Here is a 16,959-nt window from a genome sequence, read left to right on the forward strand (position 1 = left end):
CAGAATTTTACATAAACTCCATACACTGTTTTGCAGTTTCCCCTTTCCACTTGATAATATACTTGGGCCTTTTTCAACATCAGTATTTCCACTTGCACTTCATCGTTTTGGACTACAGTTCACCTAACCTTTCCTCTGGGAGGGGCATCTCAGGACCCACCAACTTTGTGTTTTTCTCTTTAAGGCGATGCTCTCATGAATACGCTTCTCTACACATCTATGTAAACTTGTGGGAACATTTTTGAACCAAAATTTCCCAATATTAAAATGCTGGATCAAAGGATATTTATTAAAACATTAGATTTTAGCTGATATCATCTAAACCGTCTAATCTTTTTTTCCCCCGTGGCAGTGGGATACCCACTGATGAGCTCTGAGAATACTAATTTCTTATAATCTTACCAATATCCATAAGATAAGATTACCATAATCTCTAGGTATTATGGTAGTTGTAAAAGTATATTTTCTTTTACATTTGTCATATGAATATATGTGTCATATGAAGATGTCATATATATATATATGAAGTGGTACCTCACAGTTAAATTTCCCTTTCTATTACCCATGTTGTTGAGATTAACATTTTAGTGGCAATTATATTTTTTTCTCCTAAGAATTTCCTGCTCATATTCCCTGTTTTGCAGGGCACTTTTCCATTGGATTTTCCATCTTACTCTTATTGATCTGTATGGACTATCTATATATTAAGGACAGTCCTATTTTCCTTGTTGTATGTTGCAAAGATTTTCTCCTATTTTCTTGCTTGCCTTTACATTTTATTTGTAGTCTTTTTGTGACAAATTCCCATAATCAAATTAGATGACTTTTCCTTCATGGCAGGGAATTGATGGATGGCTCACAAAAGGTTTTCTCTTCTCATCAAATTAGATACTTGTCTCTTGTGTTTCCTCCCAGTATGTTTAGGGCCCCTTGCTTTTCAGTTAGGTAGTTAGTCTTTGGAGAGGAGTGTGTGTGTGTGTGTGTGTGTGTGTGTGTGTGTGTGTGTGTGTGTGTGTGTGTGTGTGTGCAGGACCATGTGTCCATTGCCCCTTCTTCTGGATTTGTCTTGGGAGTCAGCGTTCCTGGCTGCTGTGGGACTGACCTCTCCGACCTTGAGTAGGACAGGCTTTGGGGGCCAGAGGCTGTGCTTCGCTCCAGGCGGTAGCATCAGGTGCAGCCCTTTCTGTAGGGCCAGGGTGGAGTTAACAGTAACGAAGCTCATGCAGTCCCACCATAACCCAGGAGGCTGTGGTCCCATGGCATCTTCCCACGGGGACTGGCAAAGGACTATTCCTCAGGCAACGTCCACTCTGCACATCTGAGGGGGCAGTGCTGATGGGTCACACCTTTCCTGCCACCGCCAGGCATCCGTGTCAAAGCATTTTAGGGCAGTCAGGCTGGTGGCCACATCCCCTCGGGTACCTGTTCTCCCTGGCATTACTGCTCCTGCTTGCCAGGGTCACAAAGCCTTGGCATCACGCAGGGGAGGGACTGGCCCCGATCCCCGCAAAGGGAGGTTCCCGCTGTGCTCCCCACGTTCTCCTGGGTGGTGAGGAGGGAACCGCCAGCCGGTGCTGTACTGCACATGAACCATCCCCTGTGTGACCCACCTGCAGCCAGACGCCCCAGGTCCACCTGGGACCCCACTCCGTGTCCCCGTGATGATCACGCGTCATGTTCCTCCTGAATGAATCGTGTCCGCTTTGCAAACAGAGTGAGGAAGAGGAAGGCGGGAAATGTGTGTCTCCACCACAGCTCCCGGATTTCCAAACGCCGGTGTTAAAGCCACATGGATTTTTACATTCAGAAGAGGGGAAAACACAAGATCCTTAGAAGACTCCTGCGCCCACTCACGGGATGTGTGATGTCGTCAAAGGAAGCAATCCCCGAGCCCATCCTTTTAGCCCCAGGGCTTTCCTCAAAGGCTGTGGGGCGTGACCCCTTGGCTGGGTGACATTCACGGTTCCGTGTCATAAGCTGGCTAATGATACGGACACCACAGTAACGGGCACAGGCATCTCCACGTGCCGTCTGCTCCCTCGCTCCAGGCATCAGGAGCTCCTGAGAGCCCTCCCACGGTCCTCTGAGGACGGGACCGCATTTCCCCGATTTCCAGATGTGTAACCAGCCAAGCTGCACAGCACAGAAGTAGCTTGTCGAGCCAACTCCCACAGCCGGCAAGGAACTCGCGCAGAATTCAGACCCAGGTCTATGTTTTTACATGCCACATGGTGTTTCCTGGACAGATGGCCTCAGGACACAGCTTCTGGCTATTGACACTGGTGGGGGTGCTGGGAGGGGCACAGACTGTGGGGCCAGACACCTGGGGTTTCTCTCCACCTCCACCGGACCCTGGATGGTTCGCTGTCTCGTTGATCCTCTACTTTCTCATCTGTAAGATTATAACATTTTACAGATTAGGGATGATAACATTGCCTAGCTTGCTGGGATGTCTTGAGGAATGCCCCAGGGTAATTAAGAAGTGTACAAATGTTTGTGATTATGATAACCTTTTCCTTCCTCCCCTCTCTCAGGGTGTGTCTGCTTTCTCATCTCTCCTCCAAGAGTACCTTGTTACGCTTTTTTGGTGGGAGAGGGACGCACATGGCCATCGATGCCCCAGGGCACAGTGTCATGTGTTCAGGTCTTGTGATAGTTGGTTTAATATGTGGCCATGGGAAGATGAAATAAGCGGAATCTTCTCACGGCCTCTGCCACCTGGGGTCACTGGGGATGACCCCCTGCGTACAACCTGGAGGAGCTCCTTCTCCAAGAAGCCTGTGGGGTGGAAATTCAAGGCCACTCACAGCGTCTGCTGGGAGCTGTCTGTGCTCTTGAGTGGTTTCTGGGCTCGCCCCCTGGGGCCACATCTCTCAACACGGCGGCAGGAGCCCTGAGTTGGGGGCAGGAATGGGCTTCTGTTAACTTAGAAACAGAAGCATTTCGGGAGGGCTGTTCTTTCACGGCAGGATTCTATAAGTCATTGTGTTCACTGCCGAGCAGTAAAGCCCAGTGAAGACAGGTCAGAATGTTGCCTGTTTCCACAAATGACTCCTTCTCAACCCAAAAAAGACCTTATTCATTGGTATCCCAGATGCCCTAGATGCAAACAATTGAAACGGAACAGACCTGTTGTTTCTGGCATTAACTGGGTACTTACTGTACTTCACACAACACTTCATTCATGGGAAGTCACTAAGAGCAGGTGCACGTGCTCATTCTAAGACAGGAAGGTGGCTTCTGATGTTTATCAATGACTTACACGTAAAACAGACCCCTGGTGATATTCGCCTACCTCATCTCCTTCCGGTGAGCCATGGCAAAATGTAACTTCTGCACACGTTCACATTTCCGGTTTTTAGAAAATTGTTAGAGAGAGAACATTGCTGTCATAATATTTCCTCATTCCGAAGTAAGACAATAATAGCCAGAGGGGAACAAAAATGACGAAATTACAGCATTTTAGATCTTTTAACTTTAATCATTTAAGGTAGAATTGCCTGTCAGATACCTTTGTTGACATTGCTATTTCTAGTCTGCCAGATTTCATCAGTAACAACCGTGTTATTAATGCATTGATGCACCCAATTTTTAGCAAGTAAACATACTATACTTTATGAAGAAGAAAACCTATGGAAAATAAGCTTTTTGACAACCTCTCAAGCTTTGAGAAAAATGATTTCGCTTTGTTTGCACCACTTGACATTTTGGTCTTGTTTAGAGCTGCCTGGCAATTAAGCGAAGGGCTAGGCAAGAAGGCAGAGGATGATTTACTGTGAAATAGAGGAATTGCCCTATTCACAGAGAGGGTAGGTGCTTGAATGTCTCTGTTAGTTTATCCTCACAGAGCTTGGAGAGAGGGTCTCCCAGCATGAGCGTGCTTCTGGGCCAGACACAGCTCTTTTAGACATCAGTGGGTCTGGCTCAGATGTCACTGGCAAAGGAGGGTTGCTGTCTACTAGATTTGGGTAAAGAAAGGGAATCTCTGACCGGAACAGTATGCATACACTTCCGACCACCACCAGTGTTAGTGAGTACTCACAGAATGTCTATCTGCCTGCATATATATTTGCATGAGTGTGCATACCCTGAATTACAAGCAATATGCTACACATTTCCTTCAATGCTGTCTCACCTGAAACCCAGAAGCCCCTTCAGTATTCATGGCTTGCACAAAGCTGTGGTGCTTCGCCCGTAGGTTTGTTTGTCAGGACCTTGTTCTGTGCTTTGTTCCACTTGCCAAGACAGCCATTCTCAGCATGACTGTTCCCTGGCGCTGGGTCTTTCTTCTCGTGGAAGAAAGCCTCACTCCATCTGCGGGCAGTTGTTGCAGCATCCTACTTGAGGCATGTCCTCAGTTGTAGGACGGCCCTTCTTATTCGCTGCTATGCAGGTCTAGGCGGTCCTGCCAATGGAGGTCCTGTGCTGGGGTCGTCTCTTCCCATGCACACTGCGTTAAATGCCAGTTGCCTGCTTATGTGCTAGTGGTTTTCGTTTCTGCTCTTAAAACAACTGTGGGAGGGGTTGTAGGGCTTGCCCATATTTTAAGAGGGAGAAGAATGATTTCCAGGTCTGTGACTGTGTAAACACTGTAGAGGAACTGTACAAAGCTCAGCGGCCCTCTGCAGATGTCTACACTGCAGGATTAGAATCCACACAGCTCTCTCAGAGCTTGATCATTGAGAACCAGGCATGCCCACTGGATGTGAGCCCCTCAAATGCATCCTTGACTCAGAACTTCTGAAGAGTAGAGGGATGCATGTGCTACCACAGGGCTAATATCAAGAACTAATGTGTGGCTAAAGATGAAGGCAAGATACAGCCACAAGGGACCTAAGATTAGTCCCACTGATTGTCCCTCTTGGTCTGTCTTGCAGGTTGGCAGTACTGATGTTTTTCACTGTGTTCCTCCATGACCCCTGTCTGACTCACTTGCCCCCCAGTATTGACACATCACGTGCATGCTGCAGTCAGTCCTGGGCTCTGTGCCCAGCTGCATTGATGAGAAATGCTTTGATTTTGTGCATTAACCCTTATCTTCAAAAATGCAGTATTTCTCCTTTAACATTTTCTGGATTTTGTATGTGCCTCAGGTAGGTGCATCTGGAAAGCTTAATGTAAATGAGGGTATCAGAGAATCCAGCGATAACAGGGCAGCAAGAACAGAGGAAGCATACACATTGTGTGCGTTTTTCTTTCTCTTTGCTGCCTAGGTGAGCTTCTCATACACCTGTGTTTGTGACAAGGTGGTAAGCTTTCTGTAGAAAGACGGTTTTGCATCCATAGCCTAGAGGTCTAAAGAGTGCATGCAGGGGAATCAGAAGCATGTGGACAGCTCACTGGGCAAGACCACGGCAGATCTGGTGATCTAAACACAATTCATCCTGTAGCGTATTGCTCTTGGTCCTCTAAATTGATTTGGCTGGTAAATCATTAACCTCTGGGTTTCATAAACTCTGTAACAAAGTTATCATCTTTACGAAGCCCAAAGCTTAATTTCATGTTCTTGGGCCTGGGATGGATACTATTTTGCCTTCAGTTGGCTTCTCAAATTAAAATGGATAGTTTTTTAACACTGTTTTATAAATCATTTCCATAAAGCAGAGAGCATCATAAATTATCAAGGCATCGAGTCAAGTAATTAAGTCAAACAGGATTAATGAAATAATGTGGTAGTCTTTCCACCCCATGAAGAATAGCTACAATGATCACAGCGATAATAATAAATAGTCATTGACTAACAATAGCTAAAATGTAAAAGGCATTTAGTATGTTCTAGTCACTTATGGAAACATTTTCCCCGGATGATTTAGATAATTCTCATACCTGTGCTTGCTATCAGACAGTGTTATTTGGAAAGAGAACTTCTCAGAGGTTAAGTGACTTGCGTATTGCTTCTCAGGAACACGCAAAGATTTCCAGATTCTGGAATTAATTGAGACAAAAGACCTGTGTGCCTCTCTCTAGCCACAGACTTTCTGTAAGACAAGCCTATTTGGACCCATGACCCCTAATGATCTTTTCCCAGCTCTTGGGTCCCAGGATCCATCAGTTTCAGGGTTCTTGAGTTTGATCATGTACTTTAGAGATGTCTGTGCTCAAAATTAAGCAACAGATGTGGGCAACGGTAGGTTGTGGGTATCACAAAAGTGTTTTAGATAATAACGTCTCCACCTGCACATTGAATTTTTCTAGGTAAATATTTCAAGGCACAGACAGAAAAGATGAATTAGGATTTCGGGAGCTGGCTTAAGACAATGTTCAAGTAACATCCCAGCGAGTTCCCATGTATACATTTGACAGGTGAGGATGAAACTGGGGGTCAGGAATAGATTTCAGCACCTGTTGCATTTAAGTTGTGACCCAATTAGGGCTCATCAGAAGACCAAACGCAGCAGCTTTCCTGCATAGATTTATTCCACCTGCTTGAATTTAGTTGAATTAATTAATGGGATTCAATAAAGTCATGTATTTAGAGTCCATATGTAGTCACCATGGTGCCTGGCATACAAGCGGTGCTCGACAAATATACCGTCATTATAAAATAATAATAATTACCATTTTTATGATTTTTGTCCCTTTCTCAGAGTTGTCAATCATCTCCTTAAAATGTGCATATGACCCATTACACTGAGCAGGAAAATCATGGATGGGAAAAAAGTTCATGATGGAAATGTAAACATATGTTTGCACCATTTTGTGTGTGGGGGGGTTATATTACTATTGGTGTTTCACCTTGTACTTGACATGTCCCCATGGAGTTCACACTCGCCAGATGAGCCTGACCGCCCTCACCTTGGAGTAGGGGTCTTGGCGGCAGAGCTGCACTGCTTGCAGGAGCCGGAGCTCTCCCCGTAGAGCCAGCCCAGCACACCGGAGGTCAGTGGACTCTACAGGGCAGGTACAGGCAGGGAAACTGGACGTGCCATTGAGCAGGAGCAAAGCCTGAGGGAGGATACGGTGGCGGCTTGGTCCACGTGGCCAGGCTTCATTTGAGCAACAAGAAGGGCTTCCTCCACTTGCAATTAACATGCAAGGTGTCAGCGAAAGGAAGTCATTTTCAATCTTATTTCCTGAACTTCCTAGATGGTAAAATCCAATGCATGCAAAAGATGTCTCATGCCAGAATAAGAATGACTATGGATGGGGTGGTAGAGAATCTGAGTAAGAGATTCTGAAGGGTTACTCCTCTTGTCGGTTATTCGATGCCTCCAGACATTGTCTCCTCTCACAGCCCGGCTCAGACAGGGAGCTTGAGGTCATGCCTTGCATCTTATGTGGCTGGAGATGTCCTGGCTGATAGGTTTCTGGAGCTTTACATTGGCTTCGATCATAACAATGGCCGTATGGTCATCTGGGCAGCCTCATCCTCCGTGACGAAGCCTGGATAACCTCCCAGGCAAGTCGAGCCAGTGGTATTTCCAAAGAGCAGATGGGTGCACCAGAACCGCCAAGCTTTATTTTCTGTGGGACAGGACAGCCCAGGGAATATGGTGACACATATCAAGAGCGGTAAGGCTCATACACTTGCAAGCAAAAAATTCCCTGCCTGTCTGATCACCTGCTGCTCAGGTGAACCGTACTGTTGGGATATTTATGACTCCAGGGAAGCAGTGACCCCAGGCACTGACCCAGAGTGGCTTCCTACGACTCACAGGTACACCAACTTTGAGTTTTATACGTGTAATTCCATTGAACAGACGCAACGACACCATTCTCCCGCGTGCCTCTGCCTCACGGATGCAGAAAAACACTGGCGTGCTCGGTGAGAATGACGGCTAGTTGGATTTATTCAAATTATTTCCAGCAAATGCAATGCCCTGGAGAAAACACAAGTTATTGTTAATCCAAGAAGAGCGCTGAGTGGAGCCCTGAAATCATCGCAGATGGTGAGACCAGATGTAGGTGCAGGGCATAAGTCACACGTTACAGCTGTGATTAGGGCAAAGACGGGTTCCGTGGAGGGAATCACAATGTTATCCTAACAACCAGAGGCAACACAAAATAGGGATGCTCTTCCTGGAAGCAATATGAACTCACGTGGGAACTAGCCAAAGAGGGAAATGCCAGCAAAGAGAAGAAGGGGGCATCGAGAGAGAGGCAACGCATCAATCTTATGGTTTTCCATCTCTTAACTGCCCTGCTAATACTAATGATAGTTTGTGATGTTCAGTCACTGTGTATAAAAGTTGTGTGAAATTGTCAGAAACACTACCGAAATCTCATTATCGGTGTAGTTCTTGAAATCCGTAAAATGCCGTCTCCTTTTATTATAGGTCAATGTTCATATCAACATAGTCAAACATGAGGTTTCTTTTAAAAGTCTCGTTCTCGGGCAGGCATCCTTTAGGAGCTTTTCAGAAGGTCACATTCTCAGAACTCACCCCAGATTTACACAATCCGAATCTTCACCTTTGCGTGGTTCCTTCCCAGGATGATAAATATGCCCATAAAAATTGGAGGAACACCGATATATGATGTGAACACACATGGGAAACTCCATCTTCAGTTTGAGGTCCTGATTATGAGGTTGGGTCAGTCAGAAGACCAGAAAAAAATAAATGCATAAAGCAGCCCGATCGGTTCCTCAGTATCACATTTCCTTACTTTCCGTAGCCCTTTGGACCATGCTTAGGGATGGTCTAAACAGGTTTTGATCTTCTAAACAGGTTTTCAGGGACATTTTTATGTTAGTTTAGGAGATGGGAAACTGAGTGAAATAATACCAGAAGATCCCCAAACTCATGGATGCAGTGCATCTGATTGACTAGGAGACGGTTGAGCTCTGGCATTGTGTGCATGGGTGTACATTTCACTCAGGGCCATCAGGGAAGGATGTATCCCTTTATTAAAGGCCTTCAAAGAGAATGGCTCCTTCATATGCTTGTGGCGGGCTTGGTCCCCCGCATGCAACTTAAATTGCTCATGACAAAGCTTGAGCCACTACCTCTTGCTTAGCCATTAGCAGGGATGGAAGCCACCCTCCCGTCATTCCCCAGAAGTTCCCCTCTGGGTCCCAACCGTTTACTTCTTGGGCCCATCCTGCAAGAGTTTCATTTTCGATGCCTCTTTAGACCTTGGTGTGTCCAGAAAGCATTGGAAAATTGAATCATAGACGGCATTTCATGCAACAGTTGCATTAGATCCAAGTAAAGGAAAACGCAAACGCCACATCTTCTATTTATTTAATGATTATAATATTTTGCTTGCTTCTCTCTAAAAACGCCCTCCCATCCAATAGCAGATGAAAAGCCAGAACAAACAATACCAGCTCTCCCCCTCCCCATATCCAAGAAGCCGGCAGAACATCATTCTTATATCTCAGCTACCCTGCAGGATGTGGCTAAGTCATCCACATTTTATTTTTGGTCATATACTATTTTTTTTTATGGGTAAGCTTTTGGACTTGACTTTATACTAGAGGTAACTCAGATGCTTCCCAGTGTCTCTCTCATCTGTGGGATCTCTTGAGCTCCATGTAATGGAGAAGATCAGAACTGCAGTTTTGTCGATCTTGACCATTTATTTTGGGAAGAAGGCCTAGATCGGGTTTACCTGCATTAAGTGGACCTTGCTTCCAACTCAACACAATAAATCTATTTGTCCATTGACAATACATCCCGAGGTGTGGGGTGTTGGTTATGCTTCTAATCCTAAATAATCTCACAAAGAATTGCCTTTCTGGGGCCAGTGACATCAGAATTTCTCTTTGCCACTCGGTTTACAGGTTCAGAAGAGCCCAGGGTAACCTGGCTTCCTGGAATACCACCTAGCTTTGCACGTGCCTTACTGACAGTTACAACCCGCGCTAGGTGCTACAATTAGATACTCTGCTTTATCTTAAAATCCTGGCCTCAGTGGGACTTTTTGACCCTCATGATTAACCCTTTGGTCCAATGAAGGACCCACTGAAATAGTTTTAGGGGAACTTTTTAGAGTTTCTTTGTGTTCCCTGCAGTTCCACTGAGGTGGACATCTTTTCTTAATTATTCATGGTGTGTGGCTGCCTAAGAGATGTTTTTTTCCTTAATGAGCCTGATGTTTCCAAAAATGATAAATAGTCCCTTCACAGCATTTTGCTCCAATGTTTTGCCTGAGTCAACCTACCTTGTAAGAAAAGAGAAAGCCAGACCAAGGGAGATAAATAATAAGGCTTTAATTCGGCAAGCCGATTTTCCAACCCCGGGGGCAGAGCCGCCGCACATTGAGCGCTCCGTGTAAGCGGTCCTGAACTCAGTGTTTTGGACGTGATTCGCTTCCTTCATTCCCCTTGGCAACCCTCTAGTATTGTAGGTTATCATCGCTGACTCAGAGGCAAAGAGGGAGCCCCCGGGAGCAGGCTGGGGACCCCGGACTCTAACCGGGTGTGCTTCCGTGAGGACCCAGAGACCAGAGCTTGACTGTTTGGTTCTGTTTTGATGGAGCATCTCCTGCAAGACCTGGAATTTGCCCGCGCTGGGAAACCCCTCTGCCTGCCATGTGGCCTAGCACAGGGTCCGACTCTGCACAGTGGCCTCGCCCTAGTTTGGGGAATGCACACATGGAATGAGGGAACCCTCCAGAATGTGGTGTCACCCACATTCTCACCTGGAGGGGAAAGGGGCCTGATTTTTACATTTCCAAGTTTTGTCCTTTAGGAGTACAAAACTCTGGTCAAGAAGTTCTCATTTTTTTTTGACCAACCTGCTCTTGTTGTCTTCAGTTAAATAACAAAGTGCTCTTGAAATGGCTCATTTTCTGTATTTGTTTCATCCAGGGGATGATGTGAGAAAGCTTTGGAAATAAAACATTTCATTTATAAGCTTATTCTGCAGCCCATCATAGGTAATTCAAAACTATCATCCTATATAAATTGGTATCATTATCCCTTGAGAACCTTACCGAAAAATAATATTTGTGGACCTCTGACTTGCAATATATTGCTCCGAAAGCAAGAATAATACAGCAGTATTTGTTCCCACGGGAGATTTCTGCTCAGAATTTTTAAGAGAGAAATATGTTAGAACTTTGTGGGATCAATCTTATGAAAAATTAAATGGTTAATGGGCTCCTGGCTTTACAAATGAGATTCCGGCGTAAGGCCTAAACAGGATGGGATACAGAATGTGTCTTTTGGGAACAAAAGAACTAAAAGGAAATCAGAAATCTGGCAATCTGTGCACATATTAAGCCAAATATTGCACCATTTGTACATGCCTGATAGCCTCAGCCAACCTCTCTTGCATTAATCCCAGCCTCGTTGTATATGGTGCCTTTGGTGAAAATGGTAACATTACCACGCTAGACAATTCATAAGAAATATTGATGGGGACAAAGTAAATATCTCATCATGGCCCTTTGAAATAGTGGAATTTGGAGGAAATATGCAGGCAGGGGTGTTAAGATGGGACAGGATGCAATGTATATTTTAGTAGAAGAAATCTGTATAATAAACACAGCGCAGGTTTTCCTGGAGATGCAAATAACCAGGACAGGAAATGGTAAGTAGGAGATGCAGTGATTTGAACAAAGGAACCGAGTCACCAGGAGAATCTGCAGAGGGACATTGTCCCTGATCTGCTGTGGGGCCCCAGCCTTCAGCACCCAGTCGGAGCTCAACAGGTACTTCATAAACACCCCCTGAATGAATGGATGGCAAAGTCTAGGGGTCAATGTTACACCTGAAAGGCATTTAAAAAATCAGTTCAGCACATGTTGCAATTAATGAGACAATACCGACACATTATTATTAACTAAATCCCTGCTTTCCATTAGGGTTCACTATTTGAATCCCACATTCTATGGGGTTGGACAAGTGTGTATGATGACACATAGTCACTATTACAGCATCAGACACAGTAGTTTCACTGCCCTGAAAATCCCCTGTGCTGTGTCTATTCACACCTCGTTGCCTCGAAGCCCTTGATAACCACTGTCTTTCTATTGCTTCCATCCTTCCAGAAAGTCATAGAGCTGGAGTTCTGGAGCATGTAGCCGTTTCAGACTGGCTTCTTTTCACTTAAATATATGCATTTCAGGTTCCTCCATGTCTCTTCACGGCTTGATAGCTCATTTCTTTTGAGCGCTGAATAATACTCCATTGTCTGGGTGCACCATAGTTTATCCGTTCACCTCCTGAAGGACATCGGGTTGCTTCCAGGGCGATTATAGATAAATGTGCAGTGATGACTTCTGTGCAGGATTTTGTGCTCATAGACGTTATCATGGAAGCCCCTTCTTATTAAAGGCATTTCTTCACAGGGGTTTCTTCTAAATACATTAAAGGTGAATTTCATTTGAAATGGAGGGGTTTGCGTGCTCTATTGCAAAGGAGCATTTGCATTTTTTCACTCCTGGTCACACAGTTAGGAAGCTAGATGGTGATTTTCAAAGTGATGAGTCTTAAATTAGTGTCAGAGCCAAATGACCCCGCGTCCCAGTGTAAAGGTGGTTGGCTCAGCTGTACCAAACCACGTCACAATAAATGTCTGCCTGCTAATGATTTATCACGGGTGACAAACTTCTAAAATGGCCTCATGCATCTTATTGCTTGGTTCCGAGTATGACATTTATGTATATGGTGTGGCTTCTAGAGATGTTTATTATATGAGTCAAAAAATTGAGAACGATTGAACATACGCTAGCCCATGGCATTTGTAATCAAATAGCAAAAATATATCTTCTGGCAAATGACTTGGGTCTCACGTTTGCACTAGAAATAATCTCTGCCACCTCCATGGAGACCTACCTAACTGCAGATTTTCTCCCCTTTTCTGGACCAAGGAAGGGAGGGCGCAACCCCAGTGTGGAGAGCCTGTCTCCACCAAGGGGTGGCCGACTTTCTGGTTACGATGTACCCATATTCTGTGATTGTTTCTGCTGCAAAGGATACCTGGCATTCTTGTAGGATTCCAGTAGTTGTGGTCATCCTACAGTGATGAGATAGAGCTCACCCCAAATTTGGTTCCCATCTTGAGACGGATGATACCACATCCACACCAAGAGGCCATGGAACAGTTTGTTACTCACATAGTGAGGCTTCCTGGGGGAGAGCAGGGTAGCTGCTAAGCTGGTCTGAAAAGAGCTTGGGAGAGTTGGGAAAGGAGCCTGATTGAGCTGTCATGGTGGCTGGGAACTGGGGGTTGGGTAAGGGGGTTCCCATTTGTAGCCAGTGTTGCATAGTTTGAATCTCCCTTGGGCACTGCAGCAGGCGGCTTTTCTTATTACCTTGCTAGGCACAAACTCCTTGCAATCAAACAACAAAAAATGGAGTCAACCCTTGAATCTTAGTCCAAGTATAAGTACACATATTAACTTGCCAACTTAAACTAGCAGCGTATGAGTAAATAGATCTCTGTGGAAATAATAAATTGTGTGCGTCTAGTTTGACCATCATTTTGTTCTGACTTGAAAGCAGATGATAGGGTCCTAATCAGAGACCGCATGGTTCAGCCCTTTCTCCACCCTCCAACTGTCTTCTGTTTGCCTTATGGGAAATTGTAGGCATAACTAGCAACGCACAGTAAATTCCCATATCTCCTTGATGCACAATGAACAGTTGTGAACACATGCCCTGTCTTGTGTGATCTGGGCTCACTTCCTTCTCCCTGTTTTAATTGGAAGAAAATAGCAGCTGGGTATCATTGCATCCACAGGCATTTCCATGTGTATCTCAATTTCTTTTTTTTTAACTTTTCCTCTGTGTTTCTCACTGAGCCCATCCACTGAACTACACAGGGTTTGGGTGATTTGACTTTGGAATCAGATGTAACTCCTACACTCTCGCCATCTAGCTTCCTAACTGTGTGACCAGGAGTGAGTCAGCTGTCTTCTTCAGAGCACCACTGCTCCCACCTGCAAAAAGGAGCCAGTTCCATTCACTTGGGGGGGTTCAGTGTGGTCTAACCAAGGGCACAGGTGATCAGGTAGTCAGTGCTTCCAGATGGAAGCAGTCAATCTTGTAGCTGTTGTTGTGTATATTTTGAAGTGTTGATAGGTGGGGGGAGTATACAATGCCAGGTGTGAGCAAGAGAGAAGAAGAAAAAGGGAAGTGAGAGAAATACTGATACTCAGCATGGACAGTCTTAAACCTGGGTATCCCCTGTAATTGTTTAAAGAAGACATTCATCATAAAATATTTGTAGACATATTTGTTCACGTAAGAGGGACATTGATGGCTTCGTTTGGTTCCATTCGATAAGAAGCAAGAGTAGACTTCTTTATAACCCGCGAACTTCTGTATAATCTCTTTATAACGTCTTTCTACTTTTATATCCAGATGTTGTTGCAACAGTTTGACCTGTGTCTTTGGCATCTTCCTCAAAGGGGCTCGAGATGTGTGGGCCTGATTCTTCCAGAATCCTTTCTCGGGTCTCCCTACAGAATCACTCCATGATGTCTGGAGTTTCAAACGATGCTAATGGATGACCCTTAACCCAATAACTGAGTCTTCTTGTTGTCTTTGCAAAGAACCCTGCCACAGTCGGCCATCCTGATTAGGATGCGTCCCCCTTTGGTACTGGCATGGGAATGCTCCAGTGCCCAAGAGCATTTCTTTGCACTTTTGGAAATTAATGGACAAGTCGATGAAGGCAAATAATCCCCCTTTCTTATGTAAAGATTGAACTGTTTTAAAACTGAGCATTTTCTCCCACTTCAGGACAGATTTTGAATGTTCTGGACGAGTTGAGACTGACTAATAATACACTCGTCTACTTCACATCGGACCACGGAGCACACGTGGAAGAGGTGAACAGCAAAGGGGAAGTTCACGGAGGAAGTAATGGGATCTATAAAGGTGAGACATCTGTGAAGGTGGGGGAGGGTGAGACTGATAAGCTCTGGCCTCTCTCCTTCCCCGTCTGCCACCTTGTCCTTAAACTCAGAGCTTCATTGCTGTGCGTCTACCACATTTCCAGACACCGCGCTTCACTGTGTCATGGGTCAATGTGGCCATTCCTTTTAGGGTCCCTAGAGGCATTAAAAGGACACCCGTGCAGACATTAGAATGAAGGTGTTTTTGTCCAGATGACAGCCAGCCCTGTATTGTGTAGCTGATTTAAACAAGTAGCCCTCTACCCCCATGCATTAGATTAGTATCGTGACTGGAACAGAATAACACATACTTCCTGGCTTATAACAACGCAGCGTAGTGACTTGCAATTCTAGAGGTCAGACGTCCGAGATGGTCTCCCTGGTCTGAAATCAAGGTGGCGGAAGGACTGTGTCCCTCTGCAGACCATAGGGGGCAATCTTTTCCTCGCCTTCCCCGGCCTGTGGAGGCCACCTGTGTGCCTCGGCTCATGACCTCCGCATCCATCTCTGAAGCCGGCAGCGCCGTGTGCCCAGACCTCCCTCCTGCCTCTGCCTCTGCCTCGGTAACGTCATCTGCTTCGTTTGCCCTCACCCTTGCCTCCCTCTCTTAAGGAGCCTTGCGATTTTATGGACTCACCCAGGTAACCCAGACTCTTGGTGGCATTTGCAGTTTCCCTTCCGGCCTGGCGGCCTATACTCAGGCTCTGGGATGAGGGGATGTAGACATCTTTGTGAGGCCATTGCTCTGCCTGCCTCGGTCTATGGGAGCTTTGGGGCTGATGTGCATTCCTGACACAGTCTCAGCTAAGCCGCCCATCGGATGTATCTGGCGGGTCACTGGGATGTTAGATACTACGTGTTTGGTAAAACCCAGCCACGGACCACGTTGCTGGTACGGCATACTCTGTGAACACAAGACAGACACATCTAATTATTATAAAATGTGACCCATTTCACAAAGACTTAGGTGAGATTCCCAAAAGGGTGTATCAGGCTAAGGGTTAAGACACCCACTGGAATCTGCAGTGGGTGTGGATTGAATGTAGCATGGAGAGGTGAGCAGAAGTGGCCTTGCAAACAGGTGAAGCGTGGTGCCCCTGATGGGGCTGGGCGGCTGCCTCAATAAGGCAAGAAGAGGCAAAAGACACACATGCGTGTGATAAAGGGCCTTCTGGCTTTGTGTTATCCTTTCCCAAGGATGTTTCACAGATTTCCAGGGATTCAGGAAATCTGAGTTTACCTCCAAAGATAAGAAAGGATAATATAGGGAATGCTTTCATCCATTCATTGGTTTAGAAATAATGACTGGACCCTGTATCTGGCACTAGGCCAGAGGCAAAAATAAATATAAAGTGTGGTGCATGCCTGGAAGGAAGTCGTGATGAACCGGTGGTTGGGTGGGTGGATGGGTGCCTGAGTGGGTGGTGGTGGGAAGCGTGGGGAGATCTTTATGCTTTAATAAGGGCGTTTACACTTTTGTCCGCACGAGATGCTAGCAGTGCCTACAGAAGGGGAAGCCTCGCTTGGCCAAGGGTCCCATGATACATTTCCAGAGGAGGCAAGACTGGAAAGGAGGTGGTCACTCTGTTCTCCTTCTAGCTCTGTATGCCAATCCCCAACCGCCCCTGCCTGACAGTGCTGGGAATAAGAAGAGGCCAATGGCTGCTTCTGCAAACCGCAGAGCTGGATAATGCCAGAGCACAGGGCGCCAGAGGCAGGGATGGAGAAAGGGCAGTGTGTTATCGTTACAGTGGTGCTGTCACCTGCAGAACCTTATATGTCTGCTCACACCTTTGTGTGCATGTCTCAAATCCTTTTACATTCTGAGCACCTTGAGTCCCCTGGGCCCTGGAATGAAAGGATTCCTCCTGTTCAGCACTGGTCTGCAAACTTTATAGGATGTCCGTGCCCCTCCTTAGCACCCCACTGTTACCTCACCAGCACGTGATGGATATTTCATGTGGGTTCGGTAAAGGAACCAATGTGTTTAATGTGAGCAGGGTTCACCCTAGGAGACTGGCACTGTCTCAGCAAGCCCTCCTGTTTCCAGTCTTATTTTAGAGCAGTGAGAAATAAAAACGTGTATGCCTATATAGTAAGCTGAAGTTTCCGTCGTATTTCCATGGGGTCATCACCTGTGTGGAGAGAGTTGTTTTTATTTTATTT

The 16,959-nt window shown here is 45.8% G+C and overlaps 1 protein-coding gene across 8 annotated transcripts in view; it reads left to right on the plus strand.

Moving 5' to 3' along the window:
- LOC118935932 (steryl-sulfatase) overlaps window positions 1–16,959 on the plus strand; it is a 461,597-nt gene that overhangs the window by 82,768 nt on the left and 361,870 nt on the right. For all 8 annotated transcript variants that reach the window (XM_036932583.2, XM_036932584.2, XM_057495302.1 and 5 more), the window contains one exon: window positions 14,639–14,776. In XM_036932583.2, coding sequence (XP_036788478.2) covers window positions 14,639–14,776 — 138 coding nt within the window. The remainder of the gene's footprint in view (window positions 1–14,638; window positions 14,777–16,959) is intronic.

Source organism: Manis pentadactyla, chromosome X (assembly GCF_030020395.1).
Source record: "Manis pentadactyla isolate mManPen7 chromosome X, mManPen7.hap1, whole genome shotgun sequence".
In the NCBI taxonomy this organism is placed as follows: Eukaryota; Metazoa; Chordata; class Mammalia; order Pholidota; family Manidae; genus Manis; species Manis pentadactyla.